The sequence below is a fragment of the Chironomus tepperi genome, unplaced genomic scaffold (genome assembly GCF_022539635.2).
Source record: "Chironomus tepperi strain 1889 unplaced genomic scaffold, CSIRO-AGI_Ctep_v1 contig_401, whole genome shotgun sequence".
NCBI lineage: Eukaryota > Metazoa > Arthropoda > Insecta > Diptera > Chironomidae > Chironomus > Chironomus tepperi.
The window spans coordinates 192-24204 of NW_027226523.1; the positions used below are offsets into that span (position 1 = coordinate 192).

At 36.0% G+C, this 24013-nt stretch overlaps 1 protein-coding gene across 1 annotated transcript in view; it reads left to right on the forward strand.

The window, feature by feature from the left end:
* Window positions 1–408: 408 nt before the first annotated feature.
* The window catches only part of LOC139096739 (probable cytochrome P450 28a5), a 39459-nt gene continuing 15854 nt past the window's right edge, over window positions 409–24013 (forward strand). The window contains exons 1-3 of the mRNA XM_070648487.1: window positions 409–608; window positions 685–1723; window positions 4168–4456. Of these exons, the coding sequence (XP_070504588.1) occupies window positions 582–608; window positions 685–1723; window positions 4168–4456 (1355 nt within the window). The 5' untranslated portion in view covers window positions 409–581. The remainder of the gene's footprint in view (window positions 609–684; window positions 1724–4167; window positions 4457–24013) is intronic.

Genomic DNA, 24013 nt, shown 5'->3' on the forward strand with positions numbered 1-24013 from the left:
TCTGACTCTTGGTCTTTACTCAAAGGCCGGATCACAAAGCTTGTACAAATTCTCTGTTTTGACTAATTCTAATTGACATTCATGCATTACTGTTCTACGCCGTGTTGCTTATGGAGCACCAGAGCGTCTTTTTTCTTGTGGATTCCACCTAAACGCGGTAAAACAAGTTTGTGTTTCCATCCCACGTACAACACTTTTTCTTGTGTTGCGCTTTTGAAGCTTGTGACCTATCCAGCCATACTTTAGTATCAGTACTTCCCAATCAAGTTCTTCCAGACTATCTCTTTGTAGCAATACTTAATTTGACGGCAAATCAACTGGATCATCATTTCACCAAATTCTAAAAATCCGTCTATTCCAGCGATTTAGTGCTCGTGTCTTGTCTGAAATCCAAATAGTATCAATCTCCCAACAATCACCCGTCCCTTGACCAAAATCTCATCTCCACAAGACCCAACAGAATACAATGAAAGCAATTATTATCGTCAATATTTATCCAGCTCGATACCGAACGTCATTCAGTCATATCACTAAACCCCTTCTGGCTAAGAAATGAGAAGTGGAAGCAAAAACGAAGTGAAATGAGTCCAGCATTAACATCAACTAGGGTATGAAGTAAAAAAAATGATTAATTGTTTAATCAATAATAATTTCTAATGTAAACACATGATTCATGGATGATAGCTGAAGGGAATGTATCCATTAATCGATGATGCTGCTAAGCAATTTACTGATTACATAAAGATGAAAATGGCAAGCAATAATACAGTGTTATTTGATGTTAGAGACATTTCATTGAGATATTCATGCAATTCAATAACAAGTACCACTTATGCATTTAATGCGCAAGCATATGATGATGATAATACTTCAGAAATATTAAATTATGGTAGACGAATGTGGAAAAGTATATCAACATCGACTCAGTTACCATCGTCACCTATCACACGAGATGTCAATCAATATTTCATTAGAATTGCGAATCATGCAGTTGAACGTCGTCGATATAGTAATGAGAAACGTAACGATTTATTGAATTATATAATATCATTGAAGGATAAGAGGAATTTTAGTGAAATTGAGACAGCAGCACATGCAATGACATTTTGGTTAGATGGCTTTGAGACATCAAGTCTTGCACTATGCTACGTGCTATATGAATTATCAAATAATATTAAAGTTCAAGACAAGTTGAGAATTGAAATCAATGAGAATATTGATAATAATCAGACAATTCCAATTGAGACTTTATTGAATTTAACATATCTTGATCAAGTCTTTTACGAGGCAATACGTCTCCATCCACCATTATATTATACAACACGACAATGTAACGAATCAATTGAATTAATATCCGATGAACAAAAGATTCTTATACCATCCGGAACGACCATTTGGATTCCTATCTATTCAATTCATCGTGATCCTGACATTTATGAAAATCCCCATGAATTTATGCCTGAACGATTCAATGATGAAAATGGCGGCGTAAAAGCTTTTCGTGATAAGTGTGCTCTAATTCCATTCGGTGAGAGTGCTCGCATTTGTCTTGGCATGAAGTTGGGAACGTTGCAAATTAAGGCAGCTGTTGTTGAATTGTTAAGGAATTTTGAGCTCATTTGTGATGAATCAGTGACTGATAAGGATTTGGAGATTCGACCACAGCAATTTTCTAATATACCGATGGGGGATATTAAGGTACAGTTCAGGAAGTTAAGTGATTGTTGAGGAATTTTTTGGTGGATTGAGATGGTGTGGAATTCGTAGGAATTATGTGTGTTAACAGGCAGAGGACATGCTTTTAAGAAATTGTGTAGCATACATGTGTATGAGAACCTTGCATCAGAGTTGCAACACAGGCACCTGTGACAGGCAAAAACCGTACAAATTCTCGATAATTTATATGATTTTTTTTTCTTACAAAACCATACAAATTACCAAAAAATTGTACGGTTTTTGCCTGTCACAAGTGCTTGTTTTGCAATTCTGCTTTGCATGTCTACTTCTTAAGCGACTGCCTATGCTACACTTGCTGTAGTTTAGTATAGTCTAGTCGAGCATGCTTGCAATAGTATTCTAAGCTTACTCAGTACTTAAGAGCATGTGTTATGTCTGCTAGGGGTCCAATTGGCTATCCACTAATCACATCGAGTTCCACATGCATCATACGCAGCTATACCAACTCAATTGAAAAATTTTTATTGACAAAGTTATCAACATGAAAATTTACAAGTTTAACAAGTGAACAATTTTTGTGTTGGACTTGATTACTGACTACTGTGCTGTTAGGTTAGGGGCCATTTCTTATTAATTAATGCTTTGCGTGGATGCGGGGTCGAGATTTTCTTACCCCTTAAACAATGCAAAATTACATGAATATTTTGTTACAGAGGAGGTAGTGGGGAAATAGGACGGAGAGAAAGTCTTTTTTCGCGTTACGTAATAAGCGAACTTACCCTTATGAGATTTTGAGATTCTTAGGAAAACATTTTAGATCATTCGGAAACTACATAACACTAGAAATAGCATTGTTATAAGGCTTAGTTATTACAAGCATGATTGTGGGGCTGCACAGCCTTCAGACGTGGTGCTTTCGATAGTCTATTACTCTATCATTTAATGCACATATATCCCCGATAGCTCGGCATCCAGTTCGGTCGTCATCAGAGAATTTAGCGATTATCAAGGAATACCACAAGAAGGAACACTTGGCTTTTGATCCGCTTTGGGAAGTTTGATTCGTTCGGGCTCATCCAATTCCCATTCAGAACGTTCCCCCTTACTTTATATCATAATGATTAGATTGTCAGTCCAGTTCACATCGGTCCGTCAAAGGGAACAGACGTGTTTTTAATTCGCTCCGCAATTAATTCAAAATTCTCAAAAGCTCCAGATAACAACAACAGAGATTAAAGTTTCGAATCTCAGTTCAACTTGTTCAGACGTGTTTTGACTTGTTCGGCAAAATGGTAGAAACAACAACAAATCTCAACAACGAGGAAAGTAACCAAAAACTTTCGGAAAAACAACCTGAATCTCAACAACAAGATTCAGCACCCGTGACAACTCTCATCACCGAGGATATAAACAACGAAAAGCAACATGACATTGAGATGGAAAATCTCAAAACAAAACAGACAACAATGGATCAATTCGTCCAACCATTAAGGGCAGAAAAACGTCGCAGCCAACTTGAAATCTTCAGTGCGCCAGCCAAAAAGATATCTAGTGCTAGCAAAAAGAAAGATGACAACAAAAAACAATTTGACTTCTCAAATGCCAGGACGAATCTGTACGATGACAGATTGTTCAACTTCAGCGGAGATAACAGCAAAGCACCAGAACAACCAAAACAAAGTGAAATATCATCATCATCGAAAGACAACAACGTAACATCACAGCAGAAACCAAAACCACCACCGATCCATATAACTAGTGGTGGAGGACAGGAGATCAGAAGGTTGATGAACCAGATCAACAACCAACCCAGGAGTTTTATGATCAACGTCAAAAAGGATAAACTCAAAACAAAAGTTGTATCAACGGAGAGTTGGGACGACTACGACAGATTCATCAAACTCCTCAGAGAAAAACAACACCACTTTCACACCTATGCAAACCAGGAACCACAGATGAAATTCGTGCTCTACGGACTTCCAATGATGGAGATCGTAGACTTGGAAAAGGAGTTGAAAACGGAAAACATATCACCAGTTAAAATTGTCAAAATGACAATGAAACAAAGGAGACACGAAAACGACGACGACCAGAACTACCTTCTGTATTTTAATAAAGTACAGGAAGGTAACATTTTGGAAAACCTTCGAAAGGTTAACTGTGTCTACGGCTTCAAAGTAAAATGGGCTAAATACAACAACAGGCGTAACGGACCTTCTTTCTGTTCGAAATGTTTGCAGTTTGGTCATGGACAACGTGGTTGTAACAAACCACTAATCTGTTTCAGATGCTCTGAACAGCATGATTCAAAAACCTGTCCTTACATTTCGATTGAAACCAACAAGGTCCCAATCGAAAAACTAAAGTGTCACTTCTGCGGCGAGAAACATACAGCAATCTCACAAGAATGCAACATCAGGAAACAAATAATCGAGAAGTGGAAAGCTAAATCAATGAACGACAACAACCGAAATCAAAACAGACCATCAGGTGAACAACAAAGGAATTCACGAAATCCTGCTGGACAACAAAGGAATGCTCCACCAACATCAAAAGCAGGTGAACGATCAGGCGGATCTGATCAACTTACATCACAAAGACCAGCTAGGAGTATCCCAGAACCGGTACCAACAACATCTAGAAAACCAGCTTCTGAAACCTTCGCACCAGTCACCATAAAATCACAAAATAAGCATCCACAGCAGAAACCCTCAAATCAGGGAAATCAAAACAAAACACGAAGAAACAGGAGAAGGGGAAGGAATGGAAATAACAACAGGTCAAAGCCAAAGACCAATAACAATCATCAACAGAACTCAACGCAGGTTGTAGAAATTATGGACCTAGACTTCAATTCACTAACCTTGGAAACAAACAAGGTCGATCCTGAACCTTCATCCAGTGGTAATACAAAGGAACAAATTTCACCAGCCCAAGGCACAATCGATGAAATGAGCACAGAGACAGATTTATCAAATTGCATGTTCTTCATCAACTCATTCATCGAAATCATCACCAAAAAACCAGAGTACCTAAAAGAGGAACAGGTACAACAAGCCATCGGCCAAGAAGTTGCCAAAATCTACATGAGTCAACATGGATTGTAGTCACCAAAGAATCAACGTAATTTACTGGAATGCTAACAGCCTTGCAGATAAGATGTTAGCATTTCTCGACTACCTCAGCATGCAAAACGTTGATGTTGCGTGCATATCGGAAACATTCCTAAAACCAAACTCCAAAGTAGACTCGCATCCTGACTACGTAATTCATCGATTTGATCGCATTGATAGACCAAAAGGTGGTGTTGCGATCATTGTCAAAAGAAATCTAAAACATCAGCTTCAACCAAGTTACAACACAAAGCTAATAGAATGCATCGGAATAAAAGTCTTCATCAACGAATCAATAAGCTGCCACATCCTCTCCGTCTATCTTCCAGGAGGAAGCAAAGGAAGGAAATAGACGATCATCTAAGAGATGACATCAACAAAATAACAAACATCAGAGGAAACTACTACATCTGCGGAGACTTCAATGCAAAACATCGAGAGTGGAATTGCAACGTAGCAAACAAAGCCGGGACAATACTACAGGATATGTCCGGGGAGTTCATGATCTACTACCCCGATTCACCAACGTATTATCCAGAAGATCCGACGAAATCTGTATCAACAATCGACCTGATGCTCTCAAATTCCAGTCTGAACACTACAGAACTAAAATGCACAGAGGCAATGAGTGACCATTGCGCTGTGTATTTTCAAATCAGGACATCCAAAGTTGACAGAACAGACAACACAGTTTACAGATATGACTACAGAAATGCCAACTGGAAAAAATTCAAATCGTATATAACTCGTCGCATCGAAGACAGCACTCTGGAAAACCCATGCAACACAGTAGAGGAGATAGAACATCATATCAAAGTATTCTCAGAACTCATCATGGATTCAAGAAACAAAACTGTGAAGAAGAGAAAGATCAACTTTGAATCGACAAAGCTCACACCAGAAATCAAAGACTTAATCAGGACGAAAAGAAGTCTTCGACGAAGATGGCAACGTAGCAGAGATAATCAAATCAAAACTGAATTAAACATTCTACAGAAAGTCATCAAAGACAAAATTAAGGAACTCAAAAATACAAACTGGAATAAGCGGCTTTCAGAAATCCAACCATCAAACCAAACAGTCTGGAGGATTGCAAAGCATTGCAAGAAAGGTTCAAAATCGATGCCACCGTTGATTGATGCAGATAGAACATTCATCACTAATAAGGAAAAAGCCAGCGTTCTCAGTGACTATTTTCGTAAAGCTCACGAAAATCCACTTGAGGACAACAACCCAGTACATACCCAGGAAGTAGACAACGCAGTGAAGGAAGCATTGGAAGGAGAAAATAGTGACTGCACAGAACTTACAAATGTAGAGGAAATCTCATACATTGTAAGAAATCTGAAAAATCCTAAAGCACCAGGATTAGACGATGTCAACAACATACTCCTCAAAAATCTTCCACCAAAAGGCTTCGAATATTTGAAGTTCATCATCAACACGTGTCTCAAACTTAACTATTTTCCGAAAGTTTGGAAAAAAGCTAAAGTAATCCCGATCCCAAAACCTGGCAAACCAGCAAACGAAGTGAGCAGCTATAGGCCAATAAGCTTGCTTAGTTCCCTAAGCAAAATATTGGAGAGAGTATTGCTGAATAGAATAAACGAGCATCTGGAGGATAACAACATCATTCCGACTCAACAGTGTGGCTTTCGCACAGGACGATCAACATCTCACCAACTCATCAAAGTAATCAAAACAGCAAAGGAAAACATAAGCAGGAAGAAATCAACAGGAATGATCTTCCTAGATGTGGAGAAAGCATTTGACAGAGTCTGGCATAACGGACTCTTGTTTAAAATGATCAAATTAGGGTTTCCACTACCACTTATAAAAACTGTAAGATCTTTCCTAAGTGAAAGAACTTTCTCAGTTTTTATTAAAGGTCAGTTCTCAGAAACCAATGAAATCAAATTCGGAGTACCACAAGGAGCAGTGCTTTCACCAACTCTCTACAACATCTACACATATGATATTGTAAGAGAAACAACCAACAATATCGCACTCTTCGCAGATGATACTGCATTGTATCATTCTGCAGAAAACTCAGCCGATATTGTAACACATCTACAACACACTGGAAGAAAAGTACAACAATACATGAACAAATGGAAAATAAATCTCAACAAACAGAAGACTCAAGCCTTATTCATCACAAATAGGTACTCCAGGCAACTTCCAAGAGACAACATCAAATTCCTCAACGAAAACATCAAATGGGAAACCGAAGCTAAATATCTGGGAATGATAATCGACAAGAGAGTGACATTAAAGCAGCATGTAGAATATGTGACCAACAGAGCTCACACTGCACTAAGACTACTTTATCCCCTCATCAGCAGGAACTCACATCTCGACGTTCGAAACAAACTTCTCATCTACAAGCTAGCCGTGAGACCCATCTTCACATACGGCTGTCCAGCATTTGAACGGATGGCAAAAACACATCTACAAAAACTACAAGTACTACAAAACAAATTCTTGAGAATTGTTCTCAACAAAACAAGATATGAAAGGATATCAGATCTACATACTGAAGCAAAAATACCCTCTATTGAGGACTACGTCGGAAAGTTGCAAACGAATTTCAACACTCGTCTTGCGTCGCGAAACACCGAATAAACCACAACATAAATTAAAGCAAAACAATTTCAAAATAAAATCAAAAACTAAGTGATTGAATGCGATAAGTCAGAATCCTTAAAAATTTAAATACAAATAAAATGTATCCAAACTTTGTACATAATTAAGTTAAAAATTTAATGAATAAAAAGTTTATTTTATAAAAAAAAAATTAGATTGTCAGTTCTTATTGATCAACTAAGAAACCTAGCATTATGAATAATTGTTAATCTAACTGAAAAAGCATGATTCTGAATAACGTATTCCAAATGGGACTCGAACCCACATCCTACGATTTCCGATCACATGCTCCTACCACTAAGCTATCTGGGATAATTCGACAATATAACAAAGTGTCATAAATAAACTATAAATAGCCCTAAAAGCTCAGATTCTCCATAATCATGCCTACTCCCACCTGGAACTTCACAATTCACTTCCATTACTCATACAATTCTAAAGTGAAATTACGTGCAATAAACTTTTTTTATGAGATTCATCTCGATTCTTTTTTTCCAAATGAAATGCTTTCAAACCTTTTCTATAAATTCTATATATATATAAAATCCAGCACACAAAGGAACCACTAATCATTTCAGAAAATTGTCATAATAAGCTTTTCGTAAATCTGAAGACTGCAAAAAAAAAGTTGAAAATCAGCAATAAAAATTACTTTCTATTTTTCAACAATTTTTCATCCATTTTCTTCTTCCTCATGGTTTTTTCTATTTCTTTATTATGATTCCTTTCATTTCCTCATTTGTCATTTCAGTCTCTTCCTCCTTTTTTTTTGTTGTTGTTGCTTGGGTTATGCCCCTTCATCTTTAAGAAAATTCATCTCATGTATCAAAATCATATATAAATTGTGATAACATGCTAATTTTTTCGCATACATGTAAAGATCTCTTCTTGTCATCATTTTCTGTTTCCATGCACAAGGTTTGCGATGAATAGGAAATGGGAGGAGGCTGATTATGCTAGAAATTGGTAAGGAATTTAAAAGGGGAATTGTGGAATTGATACGCATAATAATATTTGGGAGTATTTGAAGTTTGAAGTCCTGAGCTTTTGATTCTTAGGTAATCTGCAAGCTATGATCCCTAACAGGCATAGAGTATGTTTTGTTATCTACATAAGCATACTGATAAGCAAGTCTGACTCCGAAGCTGACCAAATGTCAAGTGTGTACCTTCACGTAGTATCCCCTTTTACTACCAAACACACCGCTGGATACCGAAGCTATGCCGGGATATGTAATCGAAAGAGTAGATTAAAATCCTGCTCAAACTCTCGCTTGTGGGGTGGTAGCCCTAAGGATAGCAGACTCACAACTTGCTATCTCCTAACCCAACCTGTACAACGAAAGCTACTAAAGGATATAAGCATGCTCATGAGCTTTGCTCTCAGTATACTCTGCTCTCGAAAGCACTGTCTTTGCCTGTTAGGGGATTAGTCATTAGTTCCCATTCAAATGACAATCTGTATATTGTGTCAAACTTGGAGATCAATAGCATATCTAGCTCTGATTAGACCTAAGTTCAATTCAGTTTTATCTTGAACATTTTGAACAGCAAGATTACGATAGTCTCATTTTTCGCCGTAGAAATGGATCTAAAATACCCCTACCAAAATCATCAGACCACCCTTAAATCTTGCAGGTAACAAGACAACGTAGCGATGCCCAAGAACTTATCCAAGGAGGGAGTGTATCTTTGCAACTTACCCTAGTGACTACAATGCGCTGCTCGTTTTTTTACTGTTTTAACATCCATGAATAGTTCATAATTGAACAAAATCATTCATCACTAAGCACATACAATGTAGTTACTATGACGTCTCTTCGTCGTCAACTCGACGATTAAATGTGAGGGTATCCTGATGAAAAATGAAATGTTCCGGACTGTTCTGTTCGAGGAATTCAAACTAAACTTGTGAATCATACAAAATAGCACATACTTTCGGACATACCATACAATTCACAAAACGGAATATTTTTGTAGCTGAGGGTGAGACACAAGACTTGCTATACTGCCCTTGGTTGGAATCCACAAGGTAAAAGGCTTCCAGGTGCTCCAAAAGCAACATGGCGTAGAACGGTAATGAAGGAATGCTAGTTAGATGCTACTGGGAAATGAGAATTTGTACAAGCTTTGTGATACATCCAGCAACAGAGTCAGATGAAAGGCATTTTGTAGCAACCTAGAACGAACCTCGAACCTCGAATTTTAGCTCTGCATAATTCTCAACATTCCCAGAATCTCAAGTCCAGTCCCAACATGCACTCCAAAATTCAATATTCAAGACTAAATATCAAGAGAGGTCAATCAACATATCTCCCAAGTTTATCCAAAGTTCAGTCAATCAGACAAATTTCATTCCTCTAAACATCCACTTCCTTCTCAGAATTTCAATGGAAACTTGAGACTAAAACATAATAAAGAAGTAAAGCCTTCCGTCAAAATAACGAGAATCAATTTTTCATTCACTCCATCCGTCAAGTCTTTATTATTATTATTTGGTGTGCGCGTATGTGTAATCTATGCCTCAAATTTTATCCTTAAGCTTTTTGAACCTTCACATGTCGTTTATATTCGTTGTCGTCGTCACGCTCAATGCTGCGTCTTTAAAGCATAAATATTATGGAATGGAAAATAAGAGGAAGAAGACGAGAAGCATAAAAATGAGCTCATTAATATTAATTCATTTCCTTCATCTGTCATTGATTGTGTATGCGTCATGATTTCTCATACCCAAAAAAAAAGTCGACTCCAATTCCAACCCTCACATCAAATAAGGAAAAAAACCGTAAATCGCTTCATCAATAAATTCATAAGAGGCCTACTTCATTCCATTCATTCAGTTCCTCAATATCAAGTAAGCAAGCAACCACAAAAGAAAAGAATAACATGATGAATTATTTTTAGTGCTGCTTTTTCGAGGAAGCGTGTGTGGATGCTCTACTTATGTGTATGAAACTGTCTGATTGACTTACTGATTGAATAATTTGATGGGTGATTTGATTGGATCGATGTGGTTTGATTGTTAAGTAAAGTTTTGTGGAATTGATTGACTAGCTGATTGGATAGTTTGTAGTTTGCTGGATGATTGAGGTTGTAAATTATGTAAGAATTGATTTTTTTTTTAAATGGAATTTTTTAAGATTCTATAAGAAAATAGAAGTATCCGAATAGCACATGTCAGGTAATCGATTCAGAATTCTGCACCAGGTCGACATGACTCTGACTTGGTGTCAGATTCGAATTTTAGATCGATTAATTAAATTGTGATATTCGAGATAGTTTGAAATCATCAATAAAGGTCTAAAACTGATCAAAATAATGAAAAATTATCACAAAAGGAATAAAAAGTGACGAAAAAATTCTTAGTGTTAATGGCCAATCATGTGAGATTCAATGTGATCATATAACGCTGATTACCAATTTTTGCTGTCTGCTAACAAGTTCTAGTGCTGTGTCTCATTATCTCAAGTCCTCCTCTAAGAATTCTTTAAATAATTGGTTATCCTAGTCGTAGGTTCATTAGGGATTAACCAAAAATGAACCCACACTTTTGTAGGACATGCTTGAGCTGTATAGACGCATTAATTTGTGTTAGATTCCTGGATAGTCGAGAACGAGATTTCTAGAAATTCCCTTGTTGTCTTAGTCTCCGGCTTAGTTTCTGTCGTGTGTTCGGTCTCGGTCGCGATCGCGAATTTGTTCTCGATGTCATTTTCGGTCTTAATCTTGGTCTCAGTCACGGTCTCGGATTAAAGAATTTGTCGAAGTCAGTACTTCAGGAAACCCAATTGTGGATATTTAAATCCATTTGGAAGTTTTTTAATCAAACTTATTAATAATTACTATTGTGGTAAGCACCCCAATAATCACAAATCTTAATAACACACATTCGTCCATAAAATGCGCTTCCATCCCCAAAACCTCCAAAACACATGTATGTGTTCCTTTTCTTTTTCCTTTATTTTTGAAAAGCTCATTCAAGCGAGGCTTCTTTCCAGGCGAATTATTTGACTCACAACAACATAGTTTCATTTTGTTGCCCCATCTCCGATTTCTATATGAATCCCATTCTATACATGATTCATATGCTTATAAAAAATTATGTATATGATGATTCTATTGTGATTTGATTGACTGACAAAATGAAAATATCAGTCATGACGATATGAGGATAATGATTATGGTATCTTTGACAGGCAAATTTTATGGATTATATCACACATTATTAAAGCAACATGATTTGGCAATATTAATCTATATTATAGGCTGTATAGTTTTTTAATAGAATTATGTTGTAAACATGCTCTATTGTTCGCTTTTCTAGCTCTTGAATCTTCTGTTTATTGTCTTGAAAGAAAAGAAAGAAAAAAGGATTGAAAAATTATGGGAAATAAACTTTTATTGTTCAATGAACATTTTTTGTTGCTGTGGATTGTAAGTTTTTTATTTTGTGTGGATTAGGAATTTTTATGGGTGGTGTTTATATTCCCATTTCCTTTTTATAAGAATTTCAATTGTTTTTCTTTCTTCTATGGACTTTTCATTGGAATTATTGACTGTAAACTTTTCATTATCGAGCAGCGGTGGTCAACCTTTTATTTTCGCGGGACATCTTGAACAGAATAACGAACTTTTTCAAAAATTAACCATGATGTTTAATTGAACCCCCTGAACATAATAAGTGAACGGGCCGGCTTCTTGATGGTAAGTCTCAATTGAAACCACACAAGGCATATGCCTTATTGCATTTCAAAAATATTTGACCACATACTGGTGTGTACAGTAGTGTCTCGCGGCACACAGGCTGCCCGCCGCTGATGTAGAGAAATATTGTTTATTTTTGTAGGATATAGAAGCAGAATGGATAGGAAATAGGCAGGAATTAAGTAATTTTTAGCAAATTTTCTGTTGCTTTGAGACTAGAAGATGTCAGTACCTAGAGTTTGGGGAATCTGTTATCAGAAAACAGGCTGGTTTTTGAAAACAGCTGTTTTCCACAAACCCTGTTTATTTTTCATATGGCAAAATCATTTTGATATGAGAATTTATACCATTTTGCGGAAAGTATTTTGGTAGGCAACCTTGTGCCGTGGCACACTTCTTCAAAATATTTGAAAACAAACGTTGAATCGTATGTCTTGTGCTGTTCCGGTCATGGCTTACTACCAAGGTGTGCTATGATAAATAAAAAAAATGTCCATCAATGATCTAAGGGTTCATTCTTGAATGACGTCTTAGATTGCAAATACAGTTCCAATTAAAACTGTATTGGACTCATTCTTCCTTGAAAGTTGACCAAATGCCCACTCCTATTATAATATCAAGCTACACGTGAAGACATTCATGTCGTCTTTATGTTTTAAATGCTATAAACCTACTTAAATAGCATTAATTGTGTCTGAAGTGTAGGAGCTACAAAAATAGACTCTGTAACAAATTAACATAGAGACAAAATTAATTATAGTCATTTCCATAATTATACCTTCTTGAGAAAGCTTGGGTGGAAACAATATAGAGTGCAATTATCACTCTAGACTTAGACCCACGGAAGTGTATCCGAAGGTCGAATCCAGTTTAATTTGAAATTCTGACTAGAATAACTTGATTAATCGGTCATAAATCTGCCAAAGGACGGCGTGACTTTGGGAACATTAAACTAAATCTGGCACCATATCAGAGCTATTCCGACCATGAGCCAGAATTTGGATTGACTAACTTACTAGTTTGGAGGTCATGGATCAGAATTGGTGTGTACAACCAGCGAAGTAGGTAAGTAAGGAACTAACTGGTATTATTCAGAAATAAGTCTTCAAAAACCTACCTGGGAAGCACATGACATAGAAATTGTCGAAAACCCGATCCCAGGTCAGTGTAACTCTTTACCAAGACCAGATTCTATAATATCAAGCCTCAGACCAATGTTAAGTCAGTATAATGCCGATTTTTTGCCTATTTATACGTCATGTGCCTTCCAAACTACAGATTCCAAATCTATCCAAAACTTTTCAAACGTCCAAAATCTAAGTCCTGACAAACATCATTCACAATTAATGTTAAAACTAATTCAAATCCAACACAACAGATTCTACAAAGGCAATTACCCAACAATGAATGAAAAGTTCTATCAATATCACACAACAAGTGGATATAATTTCGGAAAGTTTCATTGACAGTGTCTAATTGAAGCTTGATGAAATCCTCCTCTCTTTTATGTTGTATCAAAAGACACAAAGTTGTGTAATTACATCGATGCGTGTGTCTGTAAATTAATGTGATCATGAAGTCTATAAATTAATTAACTGTTTGTCAATACAAGTCGTCCCATGAGGGATTGTATTCAATGGAAATTGTCAGACGATAATGTTTGTTGTATAGTATTGTAGTAAATTTGATCAGTTAATGAGTGTTGGATATTGATAAAGGAGATGATGAGACATGTTATGTCGGCTATGGTGAGGATGGGTGGTTGAGGCCTTTGGAATCGCATGTGTGAGTACGACCTAGTGACAAATTATTATATCAATCCGTATGTACAGCATAATTTAATCGAAGAGTATGAGAATGATAAGAATAATTTAATGGAAGTTGGTCAAGTCGTGACTCCTTGGTGTAAAGCCGATAAGTTGGTCAATCGACTCTGACGTGGCGTCAAGCCTACGTGACTCTGAAATGATGTCAGACCGACGTTACTCTGACTTGGTGTCAAACTGACGTGTCTCTGAGTTGGTGTCAAGCCGATGTGACTCTGAGTTGGTGTCAAGTCGACGTGAATCTGACGTGGTGTCAGACCCACGTGACTCTGACTTGGTGTCAAATCGATAAGACACTGACATGGTGTCAAGTCGATATGACTCTGACATGGTGTCGAGTGGATATGACTCTGAAATGGTGTCAGACCGACGTTATTCTATTTTGGTGTCAAGCCGTCGTAACACTGTCAAGCTGACGTGACTCTACTTGGTGTGTATCCGGCATGACACTGACTTAGTATCAGGAAGTACGAATCAAACTTGGTGTTAGGTCGGCGTTTTTCTGAATTGGTTTCAGCTCAGCATGACTCTGATTTGGATTCGGATTGGGACTCAACAATACAGGGCACCATACTAGAGTCAATCCATCCTAATGCTGAATTTTCAGTCGACTCACCAATTTGTCCTATTCGGCAACATTAAAGCATCCAAAAATATTAAAGCAAGCTTCAATAAAATTAACTTTATACCAAAAAAATCCGTCACGAAAAAAAAAAATTATTAATCTGTGCTCAAAAACTTTTTCGTGCCTCACAGAAATGAACGGCAGATGATTTCAATCGAGACAAAAATTATAGAAAAAAAAGCACAACTTCAATCGCTGAGCATGACAAAAAGGAACAAAAAAAAAAAGTATCAAAATTATTATGTTTTTATATTTTTATTCATGCATCCATTCAAGCATGAAAAAAATTGTGATACATTTCAATTCATCAGCATAAAATCGTGTTTCGATAAATAATTTCAATATTTTTTTTCGCCTGTCGGTGATTGATGACTCACATAAATGTATTTGTCAGTTATATAAGCTCATACATGTGCATCATATATGCCATGTACATAATCAGAACAACAACAACAAGCAAGTATGGCATGAGAGAGCAAAAGCTATGATAATTATTTTATCCGTAATTGGACCATGAAATAATAAACATCACAACTTAATCCATGGCCATTGAAGCATTAAATTGTTGCCATTAAAATTACATCATGAGGCAATGTTATCATGCAATGACTTAAATTCTCGGGTGACTACTTGATAAGCTACTGAAGTGAGTGGATAAAGAGACAGATGGATGGACTGTTTGGGGAGGGGAACTGGACGGAGATGGAAAGTAAAAAAAATACCAACAGTTAAATGATAAAAGCTCCAGAGGATAATTACCAAAGAACTATCCTCGGCATATGCAGACCACATTTTTTTCGTGACCACAACTGTACAAAAAATTTTTGTTCATCTTTTTGCTCTCTCTTATTTCATTTCGGTTTTAGATCCTGATGATGATGATGATGATGGCTTCAAAAGTATTAAGGCAAGTTGAAAAGTCACTTAGATTTAACGGAAATTTAAATTTTAAAATTAAAAATTTTCTCCACCTCAAAAAGTTTTTCTTATTTTTCATGTCTTTAAAATCGCTGCCTAACATTCATTCAACCTTAAAAGTATAGTAAAAAGTGGCAAGACTCATCCCCAAAAGACACCAAAATGATTGCTCAACTTCCTTTCAAGTTATTCAAGATACAAAGTTTCTAACCTAAAAAAAAATTATTTTCATCAAAAAGATACAATTCAATTTCCTAGAATTTCTCTTTGCCAAACATGCTTAACAACCAGACATAATAATTCATTCGAAAGCAGGCTAAATTTTCTGTAATAGGATTATTTTTATCCCTTATTTTCATTAGTGTACATTTTTGAGTGAAAAGCTTGTGTTGGTGAGAGAGATGTCACAAAGAGAGACAGAGAGGAAAATTGCTGATAGCCGTGGCCTTTTGTGTAAATTTAACAAAGGCGGATTTGAGGATAATATTCAAAAGGATTGCATCCATGAATGAGATCATAACCTTTATGACATAAAATTAAGTAATTGGAGTTAGATTCCTTTAAAGAGGGGAAGTTTGTAATTTTTTTTTGTAATGGGTCTGGGCCACTTCCTGTCATCGTTTTTCATGTTTTTTTGTTGTTATTTCTTAACCAAAAAGATTCTTTTCAAAAGACTCATTAGTGATGAAATATAGATAAATAAATTTTCATGAAATGAATGAAAAATACAATAAATCGGATTATATCATCGTCTTTAGCTTCTCCCTTCAATTTATCTTAATTTTTAAATCATTTTCTGCAACATTTTGGTCGGACTATCATCAGATCTTTTACAAATTTAATTGACTGTGAGAGAATTGTTGGAATGTCTGTTGAAAAAAGGATTATTTGCGAATTAGTGAAGATTCTGTGATTATTGTGCAACGAATGGCTTTAGATGAGAATTAAAATTGAATTTTCCTTGAAATTTACGTTGGATTGAATTTTTGAATATTTTCACATCGCATTTTCAACTGTCAAAATCTTTGAAACTAAGCTAATAATAAGTTAATTAACTGTTTTGCTTTAAAGTTCATGAGTGAGCAAGCGACTTGACCGTCTTTAATTCAAATAATTCCCAATAATAATTCGAAAATCTTCAAAATTTCAAAACCACGTGTTTTTCAAAAATACCAAAAAATGCGTTTTTGACTCATTTTTCAACACCAGACAATTCATCCCAACGTTGAACTCTTCCACAGCTCTTTTTTTACTCTCTTTTCATTTCTTCTTTTTGTATCTTTTGTTTTAATGATGCAGATTTGCGACTTAAGTGGATAGAAAATTGTATTATGTCAAGAAGTTCTTCTTCGAGTGCTCTTTAGCTTTCTTTCATTTTTTTTTTCTTCTTCCATCTCCCTTTTCAGCATTAAAATATAATTCCATAAAACAACAGAGATGTTTTGTATAAAAAGACATGGCACAATAGCACAAAAAAAAAGAGTCGAGGAAGTTTGTATTGCTTTCCATTAATTTTAAACAAAATTAAAAAAAAAGAAAATGAAAGGAAGAAGAACAAAATGTTTGTAAATTTGTTACCCAAAAGAATGAATTGCAATTCCGACAAAGTATGCAGTGTAATTTATAAATCGAGACACTATACTGAATTGAAGTATTAAAAATAGTAATAAGTATTAGGGAATAGACATGTTCGCACCTTCAGATGAGTCTCACTTAGCTCGACCCTGATGAGTCTCACTTAGCTCGACCCTGATGAGTCTCACTTAGCTCGACCCTGATGAGTCTCACTTAGCTCGACCCTGATGAGTCTCACTTAGCTCGACCCAGATGAGTCTCACTTAGCTCGACCCAGATGAGTCTCACTACGCTCGACCCAGATGAGTCTCACATAGCTCGACCCTGATGAGTCTCACTTAGCTCGACCCAGATGAGTCTCACTACGCTCGACCCAGATGAGTCTCACATAGCTCGACCCTGATGCGTCTCTCTCAGCTCGACCCTGATGAGTCTCACTTAGCTCGACCCTGATGAGTCTCACTTAGCTCGACCCTAATGAGTCTCACTCAGCTCGACCGTAATGAGTCTCACTCAGCTCGACCTTCAAAAGTCTAAATTTGAACAACACATGCCAAAAAAAATCTTCTATCTGTAGAAACACGGTGCGAATACAACAAATTTAGAAGGGATAAAGATAGTCAGAAAAAATGCCATTGCATACAGCACTGAGGAAGTCCTTAAAACATCCTCTCTTAAATTTTCTTCTTCAACTTTTTTTTTTTTCGTTTTAAGTCTTTTTTTGCAAAAATACTCAGCAGTGCTTCTCTTCTTTTCATTTTTTTTTCATTGTTGAAAAAAAAAATGAACGGAAATTCTTTTATAGCATTCAATGCACATAACTTCTCGAGTACTTCTACTGAAATGTAATTGTTATTCCATAAGAGCGGAGGCCATTGCAATTTTTTTATATTGTTGTAATATATTCCCTTACTGGCTTCACCTTTATACAGGATATTTTTTATGTAAAATTCTTCTCGTTTTGTAAAGGAATTGTGTTTTTACGGTTGATTGGGTTAAGAGTGTTGGTTTGGCTGGCTGTTGACTGATCTTTCGCTGGCTGTTGACTGAGTTAAATGGACAGCTGGTCGGAATAGAGACCTTCCAATGCAGAGGTCCATGTTAAGCACCGGAGCTGGCCGGAGCAGAAGTATTTCTTAAACAGAGGTCCATGCTAAGCACCTGAGTACAGAGACCTATGGAAGGCCTCTGTACTGATGAGCTGCACTTTCAAGCAATTCTTCTCCGGTGCTTAGTATGGACTTTTGCTTTGGAAGGTCTGTGTTTCGATCAGCTGCCCTTTCAAGCCACATGTTCGTGTAAGGATACCTGGGTTCATTACAAAATCTACACCTAACTCTACCCTTTAAATCCTTCTGCCAACTAGGGATACCAATTGTAATTCTTTCATTGGGTCCTTCAGTTGGCGTCAATTTAGAATATTTTGCCGAAAAACTTTGCATCGTTCCTGACCCCCTCCGAGCATATCACCAATAGCACAATTGGTTTAATCAATTCAAAACCGGGCACTTGGCTGGCGTGACTCTGGCATGAAGCCAGATTTAAACCGAATCCGGCATCAAGTCAGAGTCACGTCGACATGAGGCTTGCCTGGGGCCGGGTTTTGGTCAATTAACCGATTTGTGCGTTCCAAGATCCTTTGACTATAAAATTTGTATCTAAATTCACTTAGACCGAAGAATTCCTGGATTCGATGTGTTGAAAAGGACGTTAGATTCCTTAATATCCCGAACTGGCAGAAGGTTTCGAAAGATAGAGCTGTCTTGAGACATTTTCTAAGCGCGGCATAAACCCTCGTGCTCTCCAGCCAAGGAAGTGAGTAAGTAGTAAGTAAATTCACTAAATGCGCCTATCACTAACCTACCCTCACATCATCAACATACTTAATATTTTTTTTCAACAGTTACTTTAAAATTGCACGACAATAAATGTAAAACTGCAATTCATACGCGGAACAGTGAACGATAAAAATAGAGGAAGAGGAGCCATTTAGTGTACTGAAATTAAAGCAATAAAAGAATTTACATTTTTAATGATTGCAATGAATTTAACATTGTTCTATAGTAATTTATAGGGGTAAAAAAGGAGGGGGATTGAAACCTTTGACTGTGGGCGATATTTTGACATCCATTCATACAAATTCATCAAAAAAAAAAAAAAAAAAATTACAATAATTAGTGGACATTTGATACGTTAGAGCTTTAATTGGAATCAAATTTCACATTATTTGGGAATGGGTCATTGAATTGTAAATAATTATGGTAGTCAGTATAAAGCTATTGTTTTCTATTACCTCTGATTCATGGGAAATGTGTATAATAGGAATGGCAATTGGGACAATTCGATTGTATTGTAATTATCAGGAATTATGAGCTGTTATACCTTTTATAATTTAATTATCTTGTTTGATACTAAAATTTTGTTAATTTGAACATGTTTATCAAATTGGTCTTAACAAAACAAAATGGTGTTAGTTGCTCAAGGCACATTATTCACCCGTGATGATAAGTGAATCTATATATATGTAATATATTGAATGTTTTTCTTTGTGATTAAATCGATCAATATACATTATTAAGGTGTTTTCAGGCAAGAGTGTGGCCGTTTTAACTGTCAGAAATCTGAATTTATTGAGTTTAATGAACAGACCCTAACAACTTAGGTTTGAGCCCAGGAAAGTCAAATCTACTCTAGGTTTGCCTAGGCGCAGTCTTACCTATTATAGGCAGTGTCTAGGCAAAGACAAAAGCTATAACCTTTCGCAAGGTAGTGTCTTTGCATAAGTATTGCCTTTGGTTAGACAAGCCTGCAACAAGGCAGATTTTTTTGCCATTCCAAAGGTAATGCCTAGTCAAAGTCAATAGCTAATCATAATATAGCTGGACACTTATCTGACAAAACTGAAATAAATTCTAGTCATCTTATCAGCTTATCGTTTGTAAGGTCTGGTTGCTGACTATCAAAGGCGTATTCAGAGAGGAACGCGGGTTGGGGTATCTCTGACTACACCAATTGCTGTATAGATCAAATCTCTGTAATTGCATACATCCCTTGAAAAGCTGTGTATACTAATCCTTAAGCAATTAAACACAAAATTTAATCAACCTACATCAATGGACGTTAAACTTTTGAGTCTGTTTTGCTTAAATGCTCAATACACTCCAACATTCACCCATTAAACATAAAGTAATTTTCATTTAAATCCTGTTTTAAAAGATTTACTCGCAAAATTAAGCAGTTAAAGTTCTTGAACGAGTATTAATCTCCACTCTGCGTCCTTAAAAAGTCCTTTAATATTCGAAAGCAAATGGGGTTGTTCATAAGTTAGGTCTTATCGATTCACATCATTTTGAATTTAAGAAATTCTAATGAATATTTAACACAGCAACTAGCAAAAAATAGAGTAGGTCAGATCCCCACCATTTTTTGTTTATGAAAATCAATTGTTTGACCCAAAAAATGACACAATTCTTAAGTCATTAAACCCCACCCAAGAACAATGATTTCGCCCAAGGCTAAGGATACTTTCAAAAATTACATAACGCTCAGGAGGGAGAAGATTTATGATTTTGTTACGGAGGATAAATTTTGATGCTTCTGCCTCATACCTCACATAACACATGACCCTAGTATCATCCAATATGGGAATCCTCACTCGTTAAACTATAAATAGCCATGAAACGCATATAAACGCGCAGTTTGGTTTTGGACCTTAAGGTCTGAACAGCTAATATGTATCCTATATAGGAAGTGAAACTCAACTCTATGATATTCTACAGTCCTTTCAGCTCTAGAAAGGGCAGCCAGCGATAGATCCAGTTTTTGGCGACAACTGAGAACTTGCCATGAATCAATTCCGATGATCTATGCGTTTCAAAGTTAAGTAAGTACGAATTTTGGTTTGTGATTTTGTTACAAAGGGTAATATGGAGAAAAGGGTGTCTCTTAGCTTAGCGTTCCTTAACAGTCAATGTGTGAGCCATCACATCCAAATTACCCCAAAGCATAACCCTTAAAAGAATTTTTAAAAAACAATAAATTTTGAATAAAAATTTAGCTTTAATCTCCACAAGATTACTTTTAATGTAGCGAACCCTTTATGTCTATTAATGTAATGCATTTTAACGTGAAATGAACAAAAAAAAAAGAGCGAAAAATATTATAGAAAAATGTAGATAGTAACATTAAAAAAAGAGACTCTTATGGATGAACAACAACAAAAAAAAATCATTTTACTGAACATTGATTGCAGTTTAATGGATCATTTCATTGTAGTATAAAAAAAAGAGGAATCGAGAGATATCTCGCATAAAAAAAAGAGTGGAATGCAATCGAGGGGATTTATTGGCTTACAGAAAAAAAATGACATCAATGCTATCAAATATTTACCATCCATTGTAAAAGGATTTCTCTTACTGTCTTTCGGCACATCCACATCTATAGCTAAAAATCTCTCGTATGGAAGGGAGAAAAAAAATTTGTTGTTTGATGACAGACAAAAAAGAGAAATGTGGTGGATACGAACCGTAAATGTATAATAAGTATTCAATGAATATGGAGAGACTGAAGTGCATTTTTTATGCTATTTTTGGTCAATAAATGATGGGTTTTAAATTAACTCATATGCACTTACTTACTAGGGTTGATGCTATTTTAGGTTTTATGGATGGATGTGCACATTTATTGAGTTTTGTTGATGATAGATTGTGCAGGTTTCTGCTTTTGGTGAGAATTTTAAGAGCTGCATCAATATATTGATGTTGTTGGCTAAAAATTTAATTCTATTCTTTTAAAATAACAAAATTGAAAGGCAGACGGTATTGCTAACAGGCACTTTTTATAGCATAGTTTGATGACACGTCTCAAAATTTCGAGTGACGTATAGATTGAGCACCACTGGTATTCAGTCATAATTCGAAGGCATACAAAGAACAGGGTGTTAAAGTCCCTATCCGAATGGACGTTTGAACTCGACATAAAATAGACATGAACTTGCCATCGATCTACCAACGTAGCATTATTTAATTCTATATAACTTAATGCAACGAATAGTCACTATAAAAGTGGCCCCAAACATGCCGTAACGGTGTCATCAGGACAACTTCGAATTTAATCACTTATACAGCAATTTACAGGATCCCTTGCAAACATGTTGTCCTGCTTTGGTCAATAATTCAAAAGAATCGGCCTATTTTAAGAATCGACCCTATGTACGTCATTGAATTGCTAGATTTCCGGTCAATTACCTAACCATTGCCTACCTCAGCCAAAAACCTTACTCGCGAGATAGAAACTGTGATGTATTCAGGAAGCTGGTTTTAGGACAACCCCGTCTTATTGCTAAAAATTCTTCACATTTGCTAGTGTTTAAAAGCCATTTCGCTCTTGAGAGCGAAATTCAAAAACGAATTGTCAATACTAAATCTTATCTGCATTTACTCTGCGAATTGATCAATTTTTCACGCTCCTCAATTTTTTATTTCACTCCCAAAAAATTTCACTCTCAGGAGCAAGTAAAATTCTGAATTTCGCTCTTAAGAGCAGGAGCTTAAATGTATGGAAAATATTTTAGTAGTTATTGACAATCATTTAATTATTTCCGGGGTCCAGAAATGTTGTATTCTCTTAAGTTTGGGCCCTGCCCTGCCCAAGAGCTGTTATTTTAAGTATGAGATATGAACTTTAAGCATCTGGGAGGACTTCCTTTCATCATTTTTATATGCCAAAATAACAAATCGTATGAAAATTTTCAAAAAGGCTGAAAATAATGATGCAATTGTGGTGCTGTCGCAAAGTTTGTCCTAAAATCGACCAATTTTTGCATTTGGAAGTGAGGAACTGACTATATCCAGTGCCTGAACTTCCAAAAACTTCATTTTCTTAAATTTCGTTCTTAATTCCATTTTCGAACTTTTTTGAAAAATATGTAGAACCGACCACATCCGCTGATAACGAATTTGATGCTTCTATCCACAGATGATCCAAATTACCCAATAGCCCCGAAAAGTCAATGATTCCTATACCTAAAATCACTTGTGAATTACGCAATAATAAATTTCTAACTGGAATTGCTAAAGAAATTGGTAACTTTTCGAACATTTTATAGGGCTGTCATCTAACGTGGATAGAAGCATCAAAATTCGTGGTGGTAGCGGAATCGGACATGTTTTTCAAAATCGATCTCTGGTAGGAACGAAATTTAAGAAAATGAAGTTTTTGGAAGTTCAGGCACTGGATATAGTCAGTTCCTCACTTCCAAATGCAAAAATTGGTCGATTTTAGGACAAACTTTGCGACAGCACCAGTACTTTATTTCTGAGGTTTGAAAATTTTCATACGATTTGTTATTTTGGCATATAAAAATGAGAAGTCCTTCCAGATGCTGTTCATATCTCGACTTAAAATAACAGCTTAGGCCCAAACTTAAGAGAATACAACATTTCTGGACCCCGGAAATAATTAAATGATTGTCAATAACTACTAAAATATTTTCCATACATTTAATTTCGCTCCTGCTCTTGAGAGCGAAATTCAGAATTTCACTCCTGCTCCTGGGAGTGAAATTTTTGGGGTGAAATAAAAAATTTCGCTCTCAGGAGCGTGAGGAAAATTGATCAATTTCGCTCAAGAGTGAAATAAAAATAAGGTTTTTTTATTCAATTTCCTTTATTTTCGCTCTCAAGAGCGAAATTAAAAATTCTTCAATTTGCTACTGTTTTTCGTGAAAAATCCCAAATCTCCTTACGATTAATACTAGAAAATCTGCTTTAGCTACGTCCCTTGGTAGATTCTCCTACATGCTGTTCGAAGCCACCTACACTTAAGTCACAAGTTCAAAAAGCGGATAGTCTGTCATTAATGTAATTTCCCTGCATTACACTGCAATTCAATTAGCTTCAAATTTTAAAAAGTTGTCTACGCAATTTTAAT